The sequence below is a fragment of the Amia ocellicauda genome, chromosome 15 (genome assembly GCF_036373705.1).
Source record: "Amia ocellicauda isolate fAmiCal2 chromosome 15, fAmiCal2.hap1, whole genome shotgun sequence".
Classification (NCBI taxonomy): domain Eukaryota; kingdom Metazoa; phylum Chordata; class Actinopteri; order Amiiformes; family Amiidae; genus Amia; species Amia ocellicauda.
In genome coordinates this window covers 21,551,360-21,574,223 of record NC_089864.1, presented here as the reverse complement: position 1 = coordinate 21,574,223, position 22,864 = coordinate 21,551,360, and the positions used below count along the sequence as shown (strand labels likewise).

At 36.8% G+C, this 22,864-nt stretch overlaps 1 protein-coding gene across 10 annotated transcripts in view; it reads left to right on the top strand.

The window, feature by feature from the left end:
- Nucleotides 1-22,864, top strand: part of sbf1 (SET binding factor 1) — a 75,800-nt gene that overhangs the window by 15,724 nt on the left and 37,212 nt on the right. For 6 of the 10 annotated variants that reach the window (XM_066723912.1, XM_066723908.1, XM_066723911.1 and 3 more), the window contains exons 1-7: nt 12,367-12,519; nt 14,399-14,536; nt 14,805-14,930; nt 15,031-15,141; nt 18,714-18,743; nt 20,464-20,569; nt 21,125-21,257. In XM_066723912.1, coding sequence (XP_066580009.1) covers nt 12,382-12,519; nt 14,399-14,536; nt 14,805-14,930; nt 15,031-15,141; nt 18,714-18,743; nt 20,464-20,569; nt 21,125-21,257 — 782 coding nt within the window. In that variant the 5' untranslated portion in view covers nt 12,367-12,381. Of the gene's footprint in view, nt 1-12,366; nt 12,520-14,398; nt 14,537-14,804; nt 14,931-15,030; nt 15,142-18,713; nt 18,744-20,463; nt 20,570-21,124; nt 21,258-22,864 lie in introns of those variants that run through there. The other 4 variants (XM_066723913.1, XM_066723910.1, XM_066723904.1 and 1 more) reach the window with 3 other exon arrangements.

Here is a 22,864-nt window from a genome sequence, read left to right as displayed (position 1 = left end):
TGACGTCATTCAAAAAGGCTGATTCCCTTTCAAATGATTGTTGTGGGGTCCCTGTTTGGTGTGGTTTTGGTCTGCAGTTTTAATAATATTCACAGATGTTTGGTTAAAGAAGATTACACGTAGACATTTTGTTAAATTATATGTTCAATAGTTTTTTTTTTTCTAATAATTAAAAACAGGTTTATTATTATTATTATTATTATTATTTATAAATTACATGCTTTCTTTATAATGAACTAAATGCACCTGTGCAAACCACATATTTTGTTTCACTTCTGAATTTTCAGGTGGTCATTATTAAACCATGTGTTTGAAAAAATGACAAATCCAAGCAGAATAAGGAGTCTGGGTGTGTTGATAGAGCTGGCGGTTACCACAGGAAATCATTGTGGATTCTGCCACCAGCCACATGTCTCAGCAACTGTCAAGTGGTCTGGAAGGGGTCGATGAGATTGTTACTTGCCCTTTCAGTTTTCAATTTAATAATTTAAGTCATCCACATAATGCTTGTCTTTTGCTCATAATCCCCAAAGTATTCTGCTGCTCAAGGCTTGCAATACTCTGATACAAATTCAGGTGGCAAGGGGAGGAAAACTGTAAGAAAATGTATGCTAATGGTTCCAGAGGTGTAGTCCACTTGCCATGTGACTTGCAAGTCTCAACACCTGTAAGCGAGCAGGAGCTGGATTAGCTGAACATGTGTATAATTGGAAAGCTCTTACCAAAACAGGAATCCACTGTAAATACAGTGATGTGTATTACAACATAGTGGAGCTGTTGGCCATGTGAGACGCGTTCCAGGCCTCTGTCTCCGAACTATTTTCCCAGGGTGTTGTGCAGCTTGCTGGGAAGGGTATAATTTCATAATTGAGAGAGTTAGTAGTTGGAAATGTTTGAAATAATTCTGCAGAGAGTTAATACAGGAATGGATCTTAGCCAGCAGGGCCTGTCGATCCACACAATTTGCTTTAGCTGTTATATTGTCAGGAGTTGAGGGATAAATAAATAAATAAATAAATAGATATTACGCAATCCATTTCCTTTTGATCTTGACATTCCCTTAAAACATAAAAGCGAAACTTATTGTCTGAACTGTTTTGTTAATTTAAACCATATACTGTTCCAAAAAATACATCTTTTTGACAGGATGATATACTGCATGTTTAAACCTGATTATTTACAAGAAAACCACATGGGCTATTTATTGTTATTACCCATTTTAGAGCCAGGGATTTTCCATTCAAAATTTACCACTTGCCATTTCACAGAACTAATAAAGAACAATAATTACTGTAATTTCTGATTATTATTTTTTTCAAACTCAATGTTTTACAGTAACTTATTCTCATGTGATTTGGGAAACATAAATTGGAAAAAACAAATTAATACTAAACACGCACCACTGTTTTTGTTTTTTATGAAAATTGGACTAAAGTGTAAAATACAAAAATAGTCCTTACAGGAGAAAATTCACTCAAATGATCTCTCGGTAAACATTTTTTTTGTCATTTCATAACGCTTTAGCCATGGAAGTGCATGTAGTTTTTGAAGCATATTTTTTATAGCTGCCACTAGAGGGCAAGAACTATAATAAAGAGGGCAATGGTTGAATTACAGGATAATTGAAATAGGCCTATTTTTTGTATTCGACCTTGTCTGTCAGCAAGATATAAAAGTGCAAACACTAACGTACAATGTGCTTTACATATGACAAGGTGGACAACATCACTTCAGAAAATATATACATTACAGTGGACAACATTGTCATGTACAGTGACTTTCTATGAGAAAGGAAACTAGTGGAGATGTGCAACTGCATCTTAGTCCATAGTACGAGCCTTCTAGAAATACGTCACAGTCCTGACAGTCTACTGGTCAGCCAAATAATTATTGTGTTTGTTCTCAACCTGCAGGATGTTCGGTAGCACTTTAAAGAGTTTGAAATCCATCATTTGTAGACTTCTGTTTGCGCTATTGCACTTCCGCATTGATCTTGAACTGAAGAAACACTTCCAGCATCTTTGTGGCACACAATTGTTACAGAAACAATGGAGCACAAGTACATAGTGGAAGTCAGACACAGGCCCTGCTGGTACCATTCAGCCCATCAGGCACCTGACCACCAACAGGAGTTCGTGTTGTGCTGACTTTTACGCGACTAGCTTTTCAAAGGCCCTCGCTGGATGAAACAATTGACCATGCTCCAGCAGGTACAATATTTAATTAATAAACTACATTCCAAAACTAACTCAAAACTCAAATTAGTTAATTCATAACTCTAATCTTTCTTCTTTTTTATATCACCATGCCAAGTCTACAAACTAATGCAGCATAAAATATATGTATAGTCTGACTTCAGCCATAATGTGTGTTTAAACAAATTAAATTTGTATTAGGTGTACACTGATCATGTCTGATCAGTTAGGGTGATTCAAATCTTCAAGCATTTCTCCTCTTAGGATGAATTCAAAGTTACTGATGAAATGCACTGAATTGTTCCTTCTAGTAGGACATTACAATGCATCTATTTATTTATTTGTCTTGAACACGGAAATCAACTCTGTCAAGATATAAGTTACTGTTGTCTCTTGTTTGACATGTCTTTGATTTAGTGATCAGTTGTTTTTTGTAGTGATGAGTAATTACAGAACTGTGGTTTGGCCTCCATAAGGGCCACTGCTACTGTACTACGTATGGAAACACTTATCCAAAAAAACAATATCCAAATCATAATCCAAGTGCACCATTCTGAACTGTTGTCTCGCTCTGAAATATAAAAGGCAGTTCCTTATGAAATATTTGGCTTTGTATATAGTTTTCAAATGGTGTAAACTGCTTAAAACTGAAAAGCTGTGGGTCTCCTACAGTATTATATTAAGTGCTGTGGCCCTGGGGACGAGACGCTACAGAAGTGTGTGGATTTGGAAGAGGAGACACGGACCCATATTCTAGTGCGATCATTTCCCTGCTTTGCCAGTTTCCTTCCAGTGTGTTTACTGGACTATTTGTTCTACCCAGGGCGCTAGTTTGGTTCGGACTCAATACCAAGAACTAGTCAGGAGGGAAAGGCAAATGAAAAAGTCAATCTAGGTGTGTATTCACGCTATGAGCAGGTCATCGGGCTGTATGGTTGTGTGTTTTTTCAGTGTGGTCCCTGGACCCAGTGATCACAGAGCATTTAAGCAATAGATTTCAATTGGCAAACAAACCGAACCGAAACAAAAGATTAAACGAACTGAGACAATGAAAGAGTTGGTCTTGGTCCGTTTGGCAAAATAACTGAGTTCGGTTCGATTGGAAATCTTGAATGTGACACTGGAGGGTCTCAGTTCTTTTTCAGAAAGAAAACGAACTCCACATTTCATCCAAAAACGTGTACAGTACGAGTTAAGATAACATGCGCATTTGTTGCGTTACAACATGCATTACTTATTGTTAACGGTAATGTCAGTAATCTGACAACAATTCGATATTGGGGTATATTCATTAAGGGTGTTACAAAGGCATTTCTCCCATTTTTTTCTAAATGGAATATAATGCTAATTAAAGTTAATACGTCAGAGGGTACAATTTTATCTAAAGATGCTGCATGAGAGCGAGTCATTTTTCAATCATTTTGGATATCATGGATATTTAGGTGTTATTGTATATTTTTATATAGGCAAAACAATCACCATTCAGCAGCGCAACATGCACTGATTGTAATATTAACAAGTATAACAACATATTGTTGTGTTCAATAACTGCATACAGTATGTTTAAATATTGGATGTGTTCATGATACAGACAATCGTCATAGATTCTGAAAATGAATTGCTTTGCTGGTCAGATCTGCGCACATCCTGCACAACGTGAACATGCCCATGTATTATTCAGTTGTATCAGAAGTAAACTGTCACATGTGTTAGACTACTGTGTGTAGTTACTTTGTTGCTGTCATATGTATTTGTTATTGTACATGTTATGCAGCCATTTCTTATATGAACTAATCGTTTAAAATGTAAATATCCGGTGTTTTATTAATACAAACGGAACCGAGCTCACTTGATTATTGCAATATGATCAGAGTCCTGAGAAAACACGGAAGTGAATCGAGAAAACGACCCCGAGTTACAAGGACTTGATGCTGAATTTGCCGGCAATCATTTTCCTGCTACATTCACACAGACCCGTTGCCAGCAAATTGCCAGCAATTAGACTAGGACCCTTGCCGGGAAATTGAGGTTTAGACACACTAGCATTCTGGAGGACAACTGCTATGAGTCCCTGGGGTTTTCGTTTTGTTCTTTCTTTATTATTCAGTGGTAATCATAAGCAGTTTTGTGAACATAACTCAACCCATCATTAATGTTGAACTTCTGCTATGATGATGGTTCAGACGTTTGTTACTTTGTGGTTCCAATTTTCTTGTGTTTTCAACATGGTAAAATGCTGTGAGTTTTAATCCTTGCTGTTTAATGGCCAGATGTACTTATCTTATCAGCAGATTTGCTTTTGTATGGCCACTTTATTAGAGTGGGGAGAGTGAGAGGGTAGTTGATATGATTTGCAGTCGTGCATGGATATTTATGTCTCCTTTGCCCTTGTACATCATATCAGGGCTTAGGGAAGATTACGGTCTGCCTTGTTTGATATCAATCTTATCATTTGAACAACTTAAAATGACCTAATAGAAGTTAAGATTCTGAAGTCTGAAAAGAACAGACTTATTCTCATTCTACTTATTCTGGAACCTCACAAGATTACAAGGGGTCTTAAAGGGCAAGTAGCGGATTTTGAAAGTATGATTTGGTGTACTTCCCATTATGGCTTTTTTTTAAGGAATCATCTCCCATTTGCAGAGGTTTCAGCATAATGCAGTGATGTCTTCCTCCGAGGAGCCCTTTGACCTCTAACAGATGAAAGTTGGAAACAAAAATACAGTGTGCGCTTTGGCTTTTCTGTTCCCTGTGGCAATCGGGTGAGGTTGTTGCTACGTTTCGAGTATGGGGATGCAGGCAATCATAATCAACTAAGGAATTTCTTTAATCATCCTTCTCAAAGCGGTCAAAGGGCAAATCACAGGGTACACTACTACCCTCCTCCCCTCACCACAAACACAGTGCATGCCAGAAGACACATTGAAACTGATCGTTGAACTGTAAAAAAAAGGCTGTAAAGATGTTAAATATTCTTATACAGTAGGGATTTTTCTTAAACAGCTGCACTAACATGTTGTGTAGTATAACGCAATGTTGCTTCTTTCTATTTAATACTTTGTGGTCCTGTCTTTGAATGAAGGCATATGCTCTTAAGCATTTTGTGGATGAAATTAGCAGTTTCGATCTGTGCATATGCAGCGCATTCCTGGCACAGAATGTGTGTGAGGGAGGACTGGGAAGCAGGCTTACTGGGATACTCTGCAGGGATCAATCAAGGATAACCTACAACTGTTCAGTGTGGTTCTTAACCAGTGCTTGGCCAGGCCTTGGCTATGGTGACCTCACTGTCTTTGGTTTGGGGTGAGATTATGCATCATGATTGTGGTTTTCGGCCTATGAGGGAACTGTCACTTCAGCCTGATGCATCAAGATTCTCCCACTGGGATTTTCTGCTTGTCTTAAGCAGTAGTCATCAGTCTAGAAAAGGTGTCTATTTTTAGGAAACCTTCATTCAACAATGCAATAGAATACAACCAATAGTAAGTAGACGTAGATATGCATTTTAACCAAACATCAGTCTTCAGTTAAATGGTATCATAGTCTGTATTTCTTTATATATATTTTTCCTGTCATTTAGGTCACTGAATTGTTTTTTCTGTCAGCATTTCACATAAACATTTCTGAACTCAAACATTTATTTCAGGTACTATGTCTTCAATAAAATCTTCTTAATTTGTATAGTATGATGTGTTTAGCAGACAGTGGAAAAGTTCAAACATGCACTGCATCTCTTTAAATGTACCGTTTCTTCAAGGTCACTGTAAATCACTTCTCAGGACTTCACCATATCTCCTTTCACAATTGGTGTGCTGAAATGGTCTGAACTTGCTCAAACACCAGTGTCCCTACTAAATCAATAAAAACAATTATCTAAAAGGGCTAAACAAAAATGATCTTGGAATGAAGATGTCTAGCTTTTTAAAGTTTAAAGAAACAGCAAATTATAGATATTAAAGACCAAGTTAAGTAGTAGTTAGGTGACCATCCATTATAAGGATGTGGTCTATTAAAGGAAGTGAGGCCAGCTAAGGCATCTTAAGATGTCTGTCTGACATCTCCTGGCTCCACATTCTGAGTTGGGAACCAATCTTGTTCACCAGTTTATATTTTTTTAGCCATCGTTTCCTCAGTTGCATTTAAGTTTGCTATAAATTACTTGTAAATAATCTAGCAGACAGCATGGATAAGAACAGGAAATACATGTATTCTTTTAAGCATAGTGTATTAATATTTTCAGCATTTAAATTATGTTAAGATGGTTACTCTGTTTTGTGTGTGTATAGGTATATGTATTTAATTTATATAATGTTCATTACATTTTAAAACATCTCTTTGCTTTAGTATAAATGGCAGATTTATACATCAGAGAAATATGATGATCAGTTCCTGTTTATGGTTTTGTATTTCACAGACACATTATTGTTGAAGTCTGACTCTGCATGAATTCGTGTCTAAAATTATCAGAGAGCTCTTACTAAAACATAATCCAATTCATGCTTTTCACAAGAGACCCCCACATTTCTTGATAGGAAGGGGAGAATGTGCTATATGCACAGCCCTCCTTTGTCCATTCCATTCTCAATTTGCATAAAGCATGTGATTTCATGGAAATTCTTCAAGCTCATTCTTTTTAATAAAGAATGGGAAATTATGAGAGTGAAGTAAAAGCTCTTTGCACACACAGGGCTTTTTGTTGTGACATTGATAAGAAGTGGCCTGGAATAGGTTTTGTCAAAGATTCTGGTCAGTGGTTTGTGAGAGAAGTTTTGTGCTCTGTTGTACTCTGTGCTCTGTCAGTGGCACAGAGCCGTCAGTGGGGCTTGGGCTTTTATGATAAAATCTCTCTCTTCAGGCTATGGATTGAAACGGAGTCAGCAATGCAAGAATTGGATCATCCTGTCTAATGGAAATGGAAAATTCCCCCAAATGCAGACGTTTTTTAATAGAATGCTTCTGTTTTAGGTGGAAAAGCAGTGTGTGCACAATTTGATCCCACATTTAAACAATTGGAATTGTGAATTGACTCATGCGATTTTCTTTTCTTTCTTTAAACCTATTATTGTCTTGTTATTTTAAAATGGAAGATAATTAACTCAGCAGATGGCTTAATGAATCCGAGGCACTAAGGTTATTTACTGTGGATTCCTTTGTTTACTTAGGTACAGGTATACTGAGGACATTGTGTGATGAAATAATACCTACATTCTTAAATATTTATCACACTTATTTATTTGTATGTATTTCCCCTGACCACATTGTTGTTTTCAACTGGGTAAGCTAGACACAGCTGCATAAAATGTAGTATTTTCCAGTAAATCATATTGAATATGCAGATGAATGTAATGGGCACTCTCTGGTGGCAAAGGTTCATCATGAAGCAGTGCACATTTGACTATTTGTATACTCTTTTTGTTTAATTGTTTAAGAAAACTAACTCCTGCTGATAATTATGCAAGAAAAATTTATCATCTCACCCTGGAAATTAGTCTTGTTTTCAGTGCAGACTAAGGCGGCGATCCATGACCTGGGAAGATCTCCTCATTTATCCGGTCTAAAAAGATGTTATAGAATTTAGGAAAAAACAGAATACCTGAGTTCCTTGTCCCTGCATCCCAATTGAGTGCTGATAGTTTGGAAACTTGAATGGCAAATAGTACTACATCTAAAAATATTTCAAGGGCTGAAGTAAGACCCAAAGGAGAATATATTTTAAATATCTGGAGTTTTTTTTATTTTTAATCTTTCCTTACTTACACATGGATTTAATTTATCTTAGTAACATTTTTGATAAGATATCTTACGTCCAAGACTGTGTAATATCTGTATGTGTGTGTGTGTAATATATGTATGAAAATGTATACTTCATCTTCCTGCCAATCTATATTACATATCTCATAATATCATGCACTACATCAGCATCATGGATATTAGCTCTACAATTAGTTAAGCTGGAACAAGGTTAGGAAGTGTACTGCATTGTGTATATTATTGCTTCATATATATCAGTCTTAGTATAGTTCTCCTGCTTAAATAGTTTCATTGGGGGAAAAAACCCTGTTTGGGGTGTTCAGTTAAAAAGAAAAGAAAGTAAAAGAAAGTGACGCCCCTACACATTGTCAGGAATGCTTTTTTTTGTTTTAATCAACGGGATCCTGCATGTTGTAGTGGGCAGGAATGCACGGATGCACATAAAGACATGGATCATTATCACCTCACGTTGTATTGAGTCAGAGGGAGAGGCCACGTGTTCCTCTTCCAACATGAACACTGAAGACTAGACAGGGATGAGAAACGGCAGAGATTTCCATCAGGTGATCAGGCCCATGACTTATTCATTGAGTGCTGTGCGTTGTCACATAGATTATTAAAGATATTAAACATGTGTTAGTACATTAATTAAAACTGAGCAACAGCTGCTGAAGTCTGCAGAGTCAGAAGGTGCTTTTTGGTTGTTGTTTTTTTGAGTGATTACACATTTTCAAGGTGTTTTATTTTAATGCAAATGAAATACAAGTTAGGCATCACTGTGTTGTTCATCGTTCCTGTATTGCAGGTCTGCAGTCTGTAGTAGTCACATGAAACCATGCTGTGAGTGTTCTTTGGCATAGACCATAACAGCTGTTAAAATGAAAGGCTTCACTCCCTACTTACGAAGGAATGATGAGTCGCCTCACTACTTTTACCGACTCCTGTACACATACAATGTAGTTGTGAACCTGAATTAGGATGACAACTGTTTTGCTTGTTTTTTTTTATATGAAAGACACCCAGTTGCATAATTTTAACAGTGTGGTATGTGTTAAGTAAACTTCGCACTGAGTGCTTGCTAAATTTGTAATGTTTAGCGTAGTATTGATGAGTACTAGGTGTGATTGTTTTGCAAATAGTGACACATAGTTGGTAAGCATATTCTCCACCTGGATAGCTGTGTAGTACGTGCCATGACCCACATCCCTGCTCTGCAAACTATTGGGTTGCATCGGTAATGCAACAGTGTAGGGTCTTTCCTTTTGTGGGGCTTAATAGGCAGCAATATAGCACATTCTACTACTGATTTTAGTTTTAATAACAGATATAATTTGTTTTAAAGGTTCTAATCTGCCTGAAGAGATGTTTTCTCTTGGGTTTATGATGGTTAAAGAAGAATACAGTATCAGAGAAAAGGTATCGTTGATTTTGAGATACTCACACAGAACATTCGCATAAGGGTGATCAACAGATAATGCTAGCCGATGACAGCCAGATATAATCTTAATTAAAAGCACTGTGAATGTCTTAAGACACTGTTACTTTTCAAGTGCAAGCTGCAATTAGTTAAAGCCCAAATTATCATCTTTCAGCTCACTTTTAATGCAGTCAGCCTTTATGACAAAACTGTTCAGGAGGGAAACTTTACTTTTATAATTTCAAATAATCTCCATTGCCTGTACTTATTATAGTTGAATAAAGGTTTTGTATTACACAGTTTCTAAGTCTAGAATGAAAAAGCATACGTAATATGAAAGCATAGCCTACATCAGATGTAGTTGGATTTTAAACACTGATATTTGCAGTTCAGTCTCTTGTGTTCCCATGAGGTTGACATTTTGCTTATGTGTTCTCCACCCATTAAATGCACTTGGCCTTTCCTGCACTGAACTCAGCCCCACCTTGAGTTCACACCACATCCCAGTCTTTTTTGTGTTGTCTAATTGTGCTTATACAATAAAAACGTGGTCTTTCTTTGATATTTACAAACACAGAAGGACAAATCTGCATGGCAGTAGGCAATGTGAAAGAGACAGATTGTTGTTTACTTTGTGTTATAGTTGGAAGGGCTTTGAAAATCAAAATACTAGAGCCCCACCCTTTTTCTGACAGGAGGAATGTATTGGCCTAATGAAAGTGCAAAACATTTGAGTTAGAAATCAAATGCTGTTTTTCTGGTAACTTAACATTTGTATTTGTCTTAGTATACAGAAGACATTCAGCTGAATCATTGCTGGTATAATAGAGGTAATTATGAGTAATTATTTCTTGTCAGCAGGTATTTGAATTGGTGAGTGATTCCACTGTGACTTCAACAATGGAAATTACATTTAAACTGTCTCAGCTTAGTGTCCATTACTGTTATCAGTATTTTGTTCTTTGAGTTTTGAATTAGTCAATGGGAACACATCACTGTCTTGGGTTTAGACAGGTTATGTAAATGTTGCTTTCTCAAATTGCACTCATTTGATAATCGAGTGATTCAGTAGCCTTGCCTTTTCCTGTCTTTGGCTTTGTTTCCTTATTTGGCCCTAGTGTTTATGGAAGCAGTTTACTACAATTTCTGTTGCTTTGTGGATCTTCCAGTTGTACATGAGACTTTCTATGAAGATTTAAGACTGTTTGTTCTTTGGCCAAGTACAGTATTAGCGGGCACTTGCCCACAAAGCTGTTTCCTGCGTTGTACGGCCATCCATTGGGGTCTTGAGATATCCTTTGCACTGTCAGGCTCGTCCTGCACAGCCAGTCATTCACATTCGATAGGTGTTTTTAGTCTGTGGCTTAAGATCGCATTGATCTTGAGTATTTAAGCCAATAATTAGTTCAATTAAGTAATTGAGAGCTCAGCCAGAATGAATAATGTTAGCTCTACTGGACCAAGATGTAAGCCCCTGCATTACACTGTATGCTGGGTTATCCCAGGGAATTTATGGTAGCTGGGTGAATTTGTATTTGAATCACATCTTTTCTTTTATTGTTCATCTTGTTGTCCATTAACTAATCTATTTTTTTCCCCACTACATGCATTTCAGTTGGTTCATAATTTCTAGCTTAGTTATTTTCACATTACATTTTAATACAATTTAAATATATATGCTAATCATTACCTTTTAAGCAGTTGTTTTAGCATTGCTCAGAACAGATGCTTGCTCCAAAAACTGAATGTTTTCCAAATTTAAGCGGATTTAAATGTAACTGACTGAATACAGCTCGCCAACCAATACATTGCGAAGCTGAAGATCATGTGATTTAAAGTATGCAAGCAATTAAATAATGTGCTCATGGTGTGAGTAACTCTGGTGAGTTGGCCATAGTTTCCTCAGCTGGGCTGGCCGGAAAAATGCCGGGGAGACCATCGCTTAGTTATAAATTCTCCATAGGGATGATGTAAACTCCAACTTTTGCCTAAAACAGAGACATTCCTTGTCAATATTTTATTCAATGTGAAAATAGAGACTCTGCCTAGAAATGTTGTGCCTTGTTTTTTTGCTAGCTTACGTTTAATAAGGAAATCCATAAAAGTGTAGACTAAACAAGTCCCATGACTCTCATTTTCTCATAAAACCATGACTCCTATTAGACGTTCTTGATTGTTGAAAATGTAATGCTGTCTAATCTGTGGAAAGAATACTGCTCTTCATGGGATTGTGAATAGCCACTGCATTCAGACATGAAGTAAACTGCAATCAAATGAGTTTGAACCTGCATATCAAGGCAAACACGAGTGGGAGATGAGAGAGATACCAATAGTGCCCCTTGAAGCATAAACGAGCGCACAGCACTCTTAGAACATTTACAGAGGCTTGGGCATTGTAGCCATTTGAGCATCTGGTTTCATTTAATTGTAGCTTACTGCAGGTTTTGACAGTGTTCACTCCTTATTAAAAATGAATATGAGTATTCTGTCCTCTTAAGAGTGTTCCACGTGTAAAGGAATGTATTCACTACGTAGCCATTGATAGTATTATTTTGTTTTAGTAATCCCCACTAAGATTTGTGAACCTAATTGCCAGCACCACATCACCGCCCTGCTGGGCCAACCGTGACCAACTTGAACAAAACTCTTACAAGAACTCATAGGTTATTGAGGGCTTCCTAAACCTATTAACCAAGCACTTTTCACATTTGATTTACAACTCTATCAAATCTGGGGAGTTTTGTTTGAAGTGAGTGGCACATGATGTAATTGAATAGGTACATGCGTCAGCCTCCAAGTTTTTCTGAAACAGTAAAACGTAATCGAAATCCAGTGGGTAGAAACTGATACATTTGACACGTACATGGATACACTATGTGTATACACTCATTCACTACACTATTCTCAAAAGGTCATGATTCCTGTTTTCCTTGGTGCATCTTTTTCAATCCAAACATGAAATCTGTGCCAGCTCCAATGCATGATGAATTTGAAGCACTGATTCGGGAGGGCAGGATGTCGTTTGTTTCCTTACTGATGGTGATCGTTCCCTTTTCTCCCCCTCTAGGTAGCAGTGATGGTCAGGGTCGGATTCTCCAGCGCTTTCCTGAGAAGGACTGGGAGGACAACCCCTTTCCTCAGGGAATCGAACTGGTGAGTGTGCTACTTCCTCCCCGAAGGATTTGTACAGTTTGGGGGCTTCTCTGTTGGTTAAAATAATTCAAATGTGAATTGGATAAGAAAAAAATAAAATTGAACGAGACCTGATATGATATTGTTATTAAGGAAGCGAAAGAAAGTTATTTAGCAGACTCCTTTATCCAAGGAAATTGCATAGTTAAGCAATAGCTAACATCTAATTTTCAACATTACAAGCGCATCCACATCACTATAAAACATCATCTACAGTGAGTAAAATAAAGATGGAGGAGATCAGAATAGTCTATGGGTGTGATCCAAACAAATGTCTCAATGTTGTTCATTTATTTTGAATAATTGTGTGATCACAAATACATGTAAATAATAATAGGTCATGTTTGATTTTTAGGAAACCACAGGAATGTGGCAAAACAGTAAATACTGGATTAGAAAGAGTCTTTGATAAGAGCGGTGGAGAACCAGGTTCTTTGATGTAGTTCACAGTTCAGTGTTTTTCTAATAAATAGGAACGGACAGTAAATCTATTCAGCACCTGCTTTCAGTCTCCCACTCCTGCTGTAATGTCCCTAAACACTGACTGTGCGACTACAATCGATCAAGTTTCCATCCTCTTTTCTTCTGGTAAAGGCCCAATAAGAATAAAATGATGTATGTTTGGTCTGCATAGCATGTCCAGAAACTCATAAATATCAATCCTGTTGAATGATTCAGTCCATGTTGTGCCATTGCTGATTAAATATACTGACACAACTATTCCTACAGCAACATTTGTTTAACATAGTTAGCAGGTAAATAATGTCTGAAGAGCAGCCTGCCTTTAGCCTCTCCTCCTTAATTACAGTGTCTAACCGCAGTGATGCTGATACCTGGAACTGATTACTATTTATTTCTCTGTTATGCATTTTAAATAAATAGTTGCAGGGCCCTCTTCCTTTTATTGTTTATGGCTTTTAATGGTGTCTAGGAAAAGAGGATAAATGAATGAGCAAAGCCAAGACTGAATATGGAAATATCACTGAGCAGGGAACTTGCCACAATGTGGACAAGCTGTAGGAGTTTTCAAGGCTCTGTTCTCATTGTAATCATCTAACAATCTTTAATCAAACTTAATAAATTATATAATACATTTTTCACTGAAGTAAGGTTCTATGTTGTTGTGCCTAACTTACTGGATCATGCGTTAAGGCTTAGATTGCTTGATATGATCCTTTTGTGACAAGGGTATATGTGGTTTTATATACTGACATTTAGCTCCTTTCCTTTTGTAAATAAGGATTGCAAACCCCAGTGTCCACGGTGCTCAGATCTCCTCATGCATAGCATCAAGAGTCCATTCTCTTACATTAAACATGTCTTGGTTTACAGTGATTTTAGAAATCTCATCGTTAAGCTTGAAGTCTTCTGTGGCATTGTTCCTTAGCTGTGCAAACAGAGCTGTAATAAAAATCTGTGACAGAAGAAAGCAGATTAAGGAATGTTTTAATTCTCTTATAGTAAAGGCAGCCTATCCTCAGGTTTTCTTCCAAGTTTACATTTGCGGCGATGGAATTTATCACATGTACTCTCACAAATATTTGTTTTACCGTTATCTCTTAGAGGCTTTAAGCAAGCATGGCATTAGAGGTGAAGCACTTAATTTTTCATACTCTTTCAAAAATGTTGCTTAAATGCTCCATTGACATTATTACATAAGAAATTGAATGATTTATTATTCGTTTCCTGTTTTAAAATCTGGAATGTAACAAACATTTTTCATTCTGTTTATCTTTAAGTGCACCAGTCCAATTTGGTAACCCAAGGGAAATGATTTGTTATTGCAAATATGAAATTAACTGCTTTTTCTGTTTGTGTTTTTTTTTTTTTTTTTAAACAGTTTTGTCAGCCAAACGGGTGGCAGCTGTACACCGAGAGGCAACCACCAGCGTTTTTTGTAGCGGTTCTGACAGATATTAACTCTGAACGCCATTACTGTGCCTGTTTCACTTTCTGGGAAGAAGTTGATAATTCACAGGTAGGTTTGAAACATGAACATTTTGCAAATGAGCTGTTGGTCAATAATGGCCACATGTATTATTAATATGTGGTTTATTCTCACCCCATTGGCACGAAACATATGAAGAGAATAGGTTAACATTGAAATGACGTACTAGATTAGATTTTTCATGTTTTACTGTTGCATAGTTACCATTTTTAATTCGTATTGATTATGCACTACACGCTGTTATGTGAAACACTGATTTCATCTGGCTTATTGATTTTCCCCTCTCCTGTTTCTGTAGCCCCAGAAGAGTCTCTCAAGTGAAGCCGACGAAGATGACGACTCTGGGATCCTGCAGCCTGCCCAGCTGTTTGCCCCAAAGAGCTTGGTGTTGGTATCGCGGCTAGACCATACAGATGTTTTCAGAGTAAGTGAATTGTCTAGCTTCAAAATTTGCAGTGTATTTAGGGGGCTGCCGAGCTGGTAGAACAGGGACTGATTTGACTCGTGTCCTTGTGTCTTTGCAGAACTGCCTGGGTCTGATCTACACAGTGCATATTGATGGTCTGAATGTTCAGCTGGAGAACCTGATTGGGAATCTATTGACATGCGTCATTCCCATCGCAGGAGGATCCCAGGTTAGGACGGCAGCTTTGTTAGCTGTAGAAAATTAAAACGTTCCCTATTTTTAAGTGAATGTATTATTTGAAAAACCTCTTAGTTGAAAAGACTAGGAATATATTTTTAATTTTCTACTCCTTCACACCCTTCCCTTTCCTTCTGTTTTTCTGTCTTCCATCAGTGTCCAGTGGTTTGGCTGACTACAAATGTACAGTGTTTATTATGGGACCTTAGCCAGTGCAGGGATGAGATGGATAGATGCATATATCTATTTCTAGGTCTATAACTGTTATCTATATATCTAATATCTATAGATATTTTTCCAATATGAAGTTTTAAGCATGTATGCTATTTTCTGGCCGCTAAAGTTTTAATGTTTTACGAAGGTTTTGCAAAAACTTTCTGCCAATTACAACTAGCAATTAATTAATTGCTTTTAGAAACCAACCTGCTGTATATTTGCAGTTAACATTACAATTACAGCAGCATTGTTAGTTGAATTTTCATATACAACGATAGTATTATTTTGCAGTGATTCTGGAGTTCACAGTATTTTGGGAAATAAGATTCAATGTAGTAGTGCTTGATAGTACTATGTTACTATTTAAAAATATTGGTTGAAAAACTACCCAGCAGTAATTTATTTATGCACAGGCTTTATGCACACATTTTTCTGTTGTTTTGTTTTTTAACTGAAGGAATCGTGAGTCAATATTTTTTTATTTACCTTTTCATAAGGTTTGCATAGAGAAAACAAATGATCCTTTATAAAAAGCATATGATTGATAATGTTATAATTCAGTTCTTATGACCTTAAAAGTCATAAGGTCTTGGCCCACGTCCTTTATAATGCCCGCTCTGTTTCTCTGCAGCTCGAAGATTCTTATAGCTATGCTGTGTTGCACCTCTTGGCAGTGGCTTTCAGTCAGTGTTTTAGCTTGAGGCAGAACTGTTTGTTCTAACATAATGGCGATGACGAGCTTTCAGTTTATTTGTATATGCATATCTGATCGTGTGTTTCAGATATGTGACTCCCCTGTATGTAGTTTTAACTTGGTTCCTCAGAATCTTGCCTGTGACTGGCTTCTGGGCTGCTTTCAGGTAACTATCTTTTAGCAGCTACTCCCACTCAAACAATGTGATTTGTTTTTCATTTACCTAGAAACAAACTCTGATCAGCAAATGTCCGTATGCTTGATACCAGTTTGGAGTCTGTATAATTAATGGCAGTGCACAGATATCACGTTTGCACTAAAGTGGGGGGATTTATATACAAAGAGAGGCATGTCATATTCAAAATAGTGATATCTGTACACTGTACACTCATTTTCGATTAAGGAAATGGTAGCCAATCATGTTTTAAAAAACATCTAAATAGACAAGGAATGTATATAAACATGACAATGCAGTTTCTTACCTTTTTACCTGGTTAATGAATCTTGATCTATTTTGGTATTCGCCATAAAATCGACTATATGCCGCTCCATAAATGGATAACAGTCTGGCCTGTTTGGTATTCACACACAGTTGCTAATAAAAGCCTGAAAATAACTCACAGCTGGAGTTTGAGCTCTCGTGGATACTGAGGATTGAACATATGGTTCTAGTGCAAAGGGAAGCAGGGTGTGCGATGCATATTCAAACAGATGGCAAGCTAGTCATAAAGCATTGTAGATCCAAAATTGCCTTGTTTTATCATTGACATCCTTAAAATAATTTGCAAGTCTTCACAATATCCTTATAGAAAATTGACTCCAGTTTGATTACATCAGTATTTAGTATATCATCTGTCTCCTGTCATAGGAAATGTTACTGTCTAAGATACAGTAAAAATACGTGTGTCTGCACCCGGCAGAAAAGATAAAGCTATTGCACTGTAAAAACTGCAAAGATAAACTTTCAGATTCTATTTATAGTCATAATTAATTGGAGGTTGTAAAAGCTTGTGTCCTGTAATCTTTTAAACTGATCCCAACCCTAGCAAGCAGATTTCCAAGCTGCTTGAATCCTATTTTTTTCTATGTATTGCACAAAACTGTGGTACATTTGTTAGATTATTAAAAACAGGTGATTTTAATTTTATTTGTGGTTACAAGTTAATTGATTACGTAGTGAAAAATGCCTTGCCAGTATTTTGACTCCACGTGTCATTAATAATCACTGAGTGTCAAACTCTTGGCAAGGATTTTTGCGAGTTTTTCGTCCAGATTAAGATTGGTCACGCCTGCTTGAAACACCTCCCTAAAATCTGTTTCTGCCTTTATACAATCTCCGCCCCAGACAGAGAGATTCAGCACTACATAATCTCTTTTAAATCAAGACACCCTGCTGTGAATCTGATATAAAACAAGGATGTTGTATATTTATTTTCAACTTTGACCTGAATTACACTACTCTTGGTAATACAAAGAAAAATGAAACCGAGCAAATTATTTCAAATTTAAAAACCTATATATTGAATCCAGCATGCATCAATGTATATTTAAACATCTAGGAGGTCATCAGTGATTATATATGTCCTTTCTCTAAACATTTAAAAGATTTATACCAGAAACTCGCAATCATTTCAGAATACAGAGCTCTCTAAGGTTGGGTACTACTGATGTCATTAGCCTGCTGGTACACTTACACTTTAAATCCTGGTACATTTCCATTTACCCCATTCCTTATGAAGCAGCTGTTCACAGATCTGTCCCTACATTTTACCAAGGAACGTCATAGCACATTCTCACAAATGGTTTCTCATGAATCTTCCCCTAAGAACAGGTTAGAACAATAACTAGATTTTGTTTGTATTTTTCTATCCATGGCACAGCTGCAACATTTTAATTGTATTCTCTATAAAAAAATTAAAACACAATACATAGGACTCTTATAACGTGAATGAGTTAATGAATGAGTGCCATACCTTCTTGGAGAGAGAGACTTATACAGAATGTCCCTTTAAAACATGATTGTGCCATAGGCTAATCTCAAACACAAATAAGCACAGGATTTGGCGATAGTGGGTTACTGATTTGATGTACATCATGTTCGTTTGAACAATATATAAAAGGTGCTGGTAGACACTAGAGCAAGGTTAAATATAGATGCGACCATCAGATACTGTACACAGAGACTCGAAATGAAGTAGCAAGATTAGCTTTGTCAGATGTTTCTTATTTGTTCGAGCAATGAAAAAGACAAGATGTGATCATTTATATTGAAGCAAGCTTCGTTTTACCCATCCAGCATTACACAACCATAGTTAAGACACGGGACTTGGTGGTATTTTCTGGTATGCTTGAAAGCTTTTGATATTTCAGCCAACACAATTCCAAGATTTCAGAAATGTAGGGAGGGCAGGGAAAGAACACTATTTCTATTCTCCGCTCAGTCTGTCATTTCAAAACGGTCTCATGATACATGTACAGTGTTGAATCCTGGAAGCTAAAACTACAGTCTGTCCTCTCCCTTTGTATAAGTGTAAACCTGATTTTGTTCAATTTCTTTGTTGTTGTTGCTGTTTTGTTTTTGTTTTCCATCAGTCACGTTGTCTGTCTCTAACCTGTCTAATTTCCTGTGGTGTCTCTGTCTGTTGCTAACCTAGCCTGACCAGGATGAGAAGGAGGAAAGTTTGGTATGCCTACCTTTTATCTACCTTATGAGTTCTTAACTTAAATGTCATGGATGACGTCAGTTAAATTATCTGCTCTCTCCTTCTCACTCGAGTAGATGACTAACCCCATCTGTTACTCAAAACATAACCTTCAAAGCTGACAAATGCCAAGTATATCAAGTTGACAATTGTTCCTGCTTCGTTTCAAGCAGGCTAAAATAAGTTTCTGTTCTCTCTGTGTCTCAAACTGCACCTTTTTATTTCCCTTACCCCAGGTTAATGTTTAATTCACTTTCTGTATTAGCATTTGCTCAAGGATCTTTCTGTTTCCCAGCAGACTGCTTTTAAAAATGGCCTGAAATCCGTCTGTTCTGCTTGTGTAGATTAGAGCAGATATATTGGCTGTTGTTGTTGATGATGCTATTGCATGCTTTGCTGCTTGTGAACATTCATCTAGATGCATCATAATGAAACTAGTTTCATGTGTGCTTTTTTAACGTACCTGATCAAAACTGCTTAAAATACATTCTTGAGCTTTTAGGTCTTTGTGTGTCTTTAAATGAGTTTCTGTAATTTGTTAGGAAATGATTGTATCTGATGCTACTTTGTCAAATTCAATTTCATACACTCAATGTTTTGGTGGCATAATAAAGTGCTTCTTTAAAAAAATAAATCCAATAAATAAAACATGTGTTCTGTAACTTAAGGCCGTTGCACACTGGATCCATTACGTCAAGGACAGTGACCATTGTATCCATTAAAACTGCTCCCGGTACACAACCTTTCCCCTTCCTGCGCCGGTGTGTGTCTCGCAAGCTACGCCACTGTTTCTTTAAAAAAAACTTATCGCGCCCACTACACCTCAGACATGAAAGCAGAATGCATTGTTCAACATCTTTGTAAATAATGTAGGTCACTTTTGTGTTGTTTATCTGTGCTTAACAACTTTCTAGGAGAATTCTAGCTACAATAGGTACCATTCATGCTCAGCTCCTCTGTGATATCTTGTCATATATCGTGTTTGTCTATATTTGCTTTGTTGTATACTCTTTTGTGGTTAGACACGTAGATTATAAGCTTTTCCAGAGGACATAAATGAAGTACATCAATCCATGTGTCTTCCCATCATTTTTCATTGGTCAATGTCATTTGTAATGCACGTAAGATTAAATTGAACTCCTTTCGATTCCAAAATCGACGCATCACCATCGTATGACAAAGGTGAAATAAGGATGCACACACTCATTTTTTTTTTTTTTTTTCTCTTTACACGCAAGTAAAAATCGGATGCATCATCGGACCCAGTGTGCAAAGGCCTTTAACCTGAAATGCTTTCAATTTTTTTCCTATTAAAAAGGAACATTGGGGTTGAATACCTTCATTTTTGGTGTAATAGCGTGAAGGTGCATCAAAGCACTGTTCCCTCCTCCAAGTGCAAACTACAGTTGGAACAGAGTTCATCCAGTGCCATTAATGAGAAATGTGGGCGGCTTTAGTAATAGGCAACAGATTTAAATACTAAGGTAACACAAGATTTTAATGGACGATTAGTTGAATTGAAACTTGTTCTCCTCTCTTTTATAACTAAAAGAAGATAATGTGGGACGGCATAGGAATATTGTGTTGAAAGGGTGTTATTCTTTCTTAGTTTCGTTAAGTCATGCAGCAGCTCACTGAATCTTATAAAGCTGTGATGATAACTCTTTGTATTTGATTTAAAACCATGTATATTTTTTTTTAGCGAACAATAACATTAGGGGCCGGAGACCGACAGGTGATCCAGACTCCCATCACTGATTCCTTGCCAGTGAGTGGCTGTAGTGTTGCACAACTCTTTCGACAGTTAGGTAAGTGTTCAATTTTTCCACCTTTTTTTTTGTTCTGTTAATATTGCATTCAAGCAGTAGTTTCTTTATGTTCAATTACTGTAGGTTCTCAAGTGTCAATAGTGTGTTTTACATGGGTTTTTTATCCACCATGGAAGAGTGGTTCCTTAAATCTATTATTTGAATTCAGGTTGTTTTCCATTCACATCACATGTCTTGCAGCATAACCATTGTCTAATCTTTTCTTTCAACAAATACAAAAATACTTCACAAGCCTCTCTAATTTGTCTTCAGCTCATGTCTCACTGTTCATTGACTTTCCAGAGCACAAGGTGAAAAGTATCAATTTTCACAGTAGAAGCGTGCATCCATGAACCACCTTGGGCAATCATGAACATTATTTATCAAATAAACAAACCGCTAAATAACAAACTGTTATTTTTCGATTACAAAATTACCCACAATGCTTTCATTGAAACAACCTTAACTGGGAATTATTATTGTCTGTTAAAAAATGCTGCAGGCCTTTGGATACAACCCTTCAGAAGACTTTTAAGTGTTTTTTCCCTCTTTCAGGCATCATCAATGTCCTGTACCTGTTCTGTGCTGCTCTAACTGAACACAAGATCCTCTTCCTATCCAGTAGTTACCACAGACTCACTGATGCCTGTCGAGCACTTCTGGCAATCATGTTTCCCCTCAAATACAGGTAAGCTGGCATGCTCTTCAGTTGCACATGTATCCACCACTGCGGAGCCCTACTGACAGCATTGTCCAGTCGGGAGCCACAGTCATTTGTTCAGCTATCATAAATATTATTGTTTGTTTCTCAAAATGAACAAATAACCGGATCCAACTGAGTTACAAAGCAATTTCATAATTCTGATACAGGAAGGACACAAGATATATTTACATTCCCAGCTAAACTAAAAATAAAAGGCTAAAAATATTGTATTAAGTTACCCCGTATTATGAAATGGTCAGTATTGTGGCAATTACCAATTATGCATTCCTGGTAAAAAAAGAAATTATCAATTTCATAATTGCAGTGTGAATGAGCAAGTACAATCAACTTCTTACAAAAAGTATGTGAAGTGAAGAGGGGATCACTTAGAGTACAATCTAATTAATCATTTAAACAAAACAAGTTCAGATTACTTATTCCCAAAAGATTCTCATTATAGGAGCACATTTAGGAGTATTATGAAATTGTGTTTATGAACAGGAGTATATGACTGGTAATTGATTTAGTATAATGTAATAATGTTTTCATGTCAGCTAATGAGATAAGTTGTTTTAACATATTATGCCTGTGATACATAATATCCTGATGAAGGCAACTTTTTCATGTAATACAAATTCATAGTGAATTTGATTTATCTTTTTTTTCATTTTTTTTTTTGTATTGAAATGGGTTTCGACCAAACAAACATGTACTCACTTTTAAAGTGTGATCTCTAAACATTATAAACAAGGTAGTCATCCTATGCAGATAGCATGGAAGTTAATAAATGTGCATAACCTCAATGTAGAACCACCAACACTGACAAAGAAATATGCAGTACAGAGTTAACATCCACAGTAACACCTCACACTGAGGTAAACTTTAAAACTTAAATAACCTTGGTAACTATGGAATTAAGTATTACTCATCAAACTGAAGTAAGCAGAGTTGATATATAAGTATATACAGTACTGTGCAAACGTTTTAGACAAGTGTGAAAAAAGTAAGAATGCTTACTGCTGTAAAGTAAGAATGCTTTCAAAAATAGACACGTTAATAGATTATATTTTTCAATTAACGAAATGCAAAGTGAGTGAACAGAAGAACAATCTAAATCAAATCCATATTTGGTGTGACCAGCCTTTGCGTTCAAAACATCATCAATTCTTCTAGGTACACTTTGTAGGCATATAGTCAGATGTATGATTAAACAATTATACCAAACGGGTGCTAATGATCATCAATTCAATATGTAGGTTGAAACACAATCATTAACTGAAACAGAAACAGCTGTGTAGTAGGAATAAAACTGGGTGAGGAACAGCTAACAAGGTGAGGTTGCTGAAGACCGTTTACTATCAAAAGTCATACACCATGGCAAGACTGAGCACAGCAACAAGACACAGGGTAGTTATACTGCATCAGCAAGGTCTCTCCCAGGCAGTAATTTCAAGGCAGAAAGGGGTTTCCAGATGTGCTGTCCAAGCTCTTTTGAAGAAGCACAAAGAAACGGGCAACGTTGAAGACTGTAGGCGCAGTGGTCAGCCAAGGAAACTTACTGCAGCAGATTAAACACATCATGCTTACTTCCC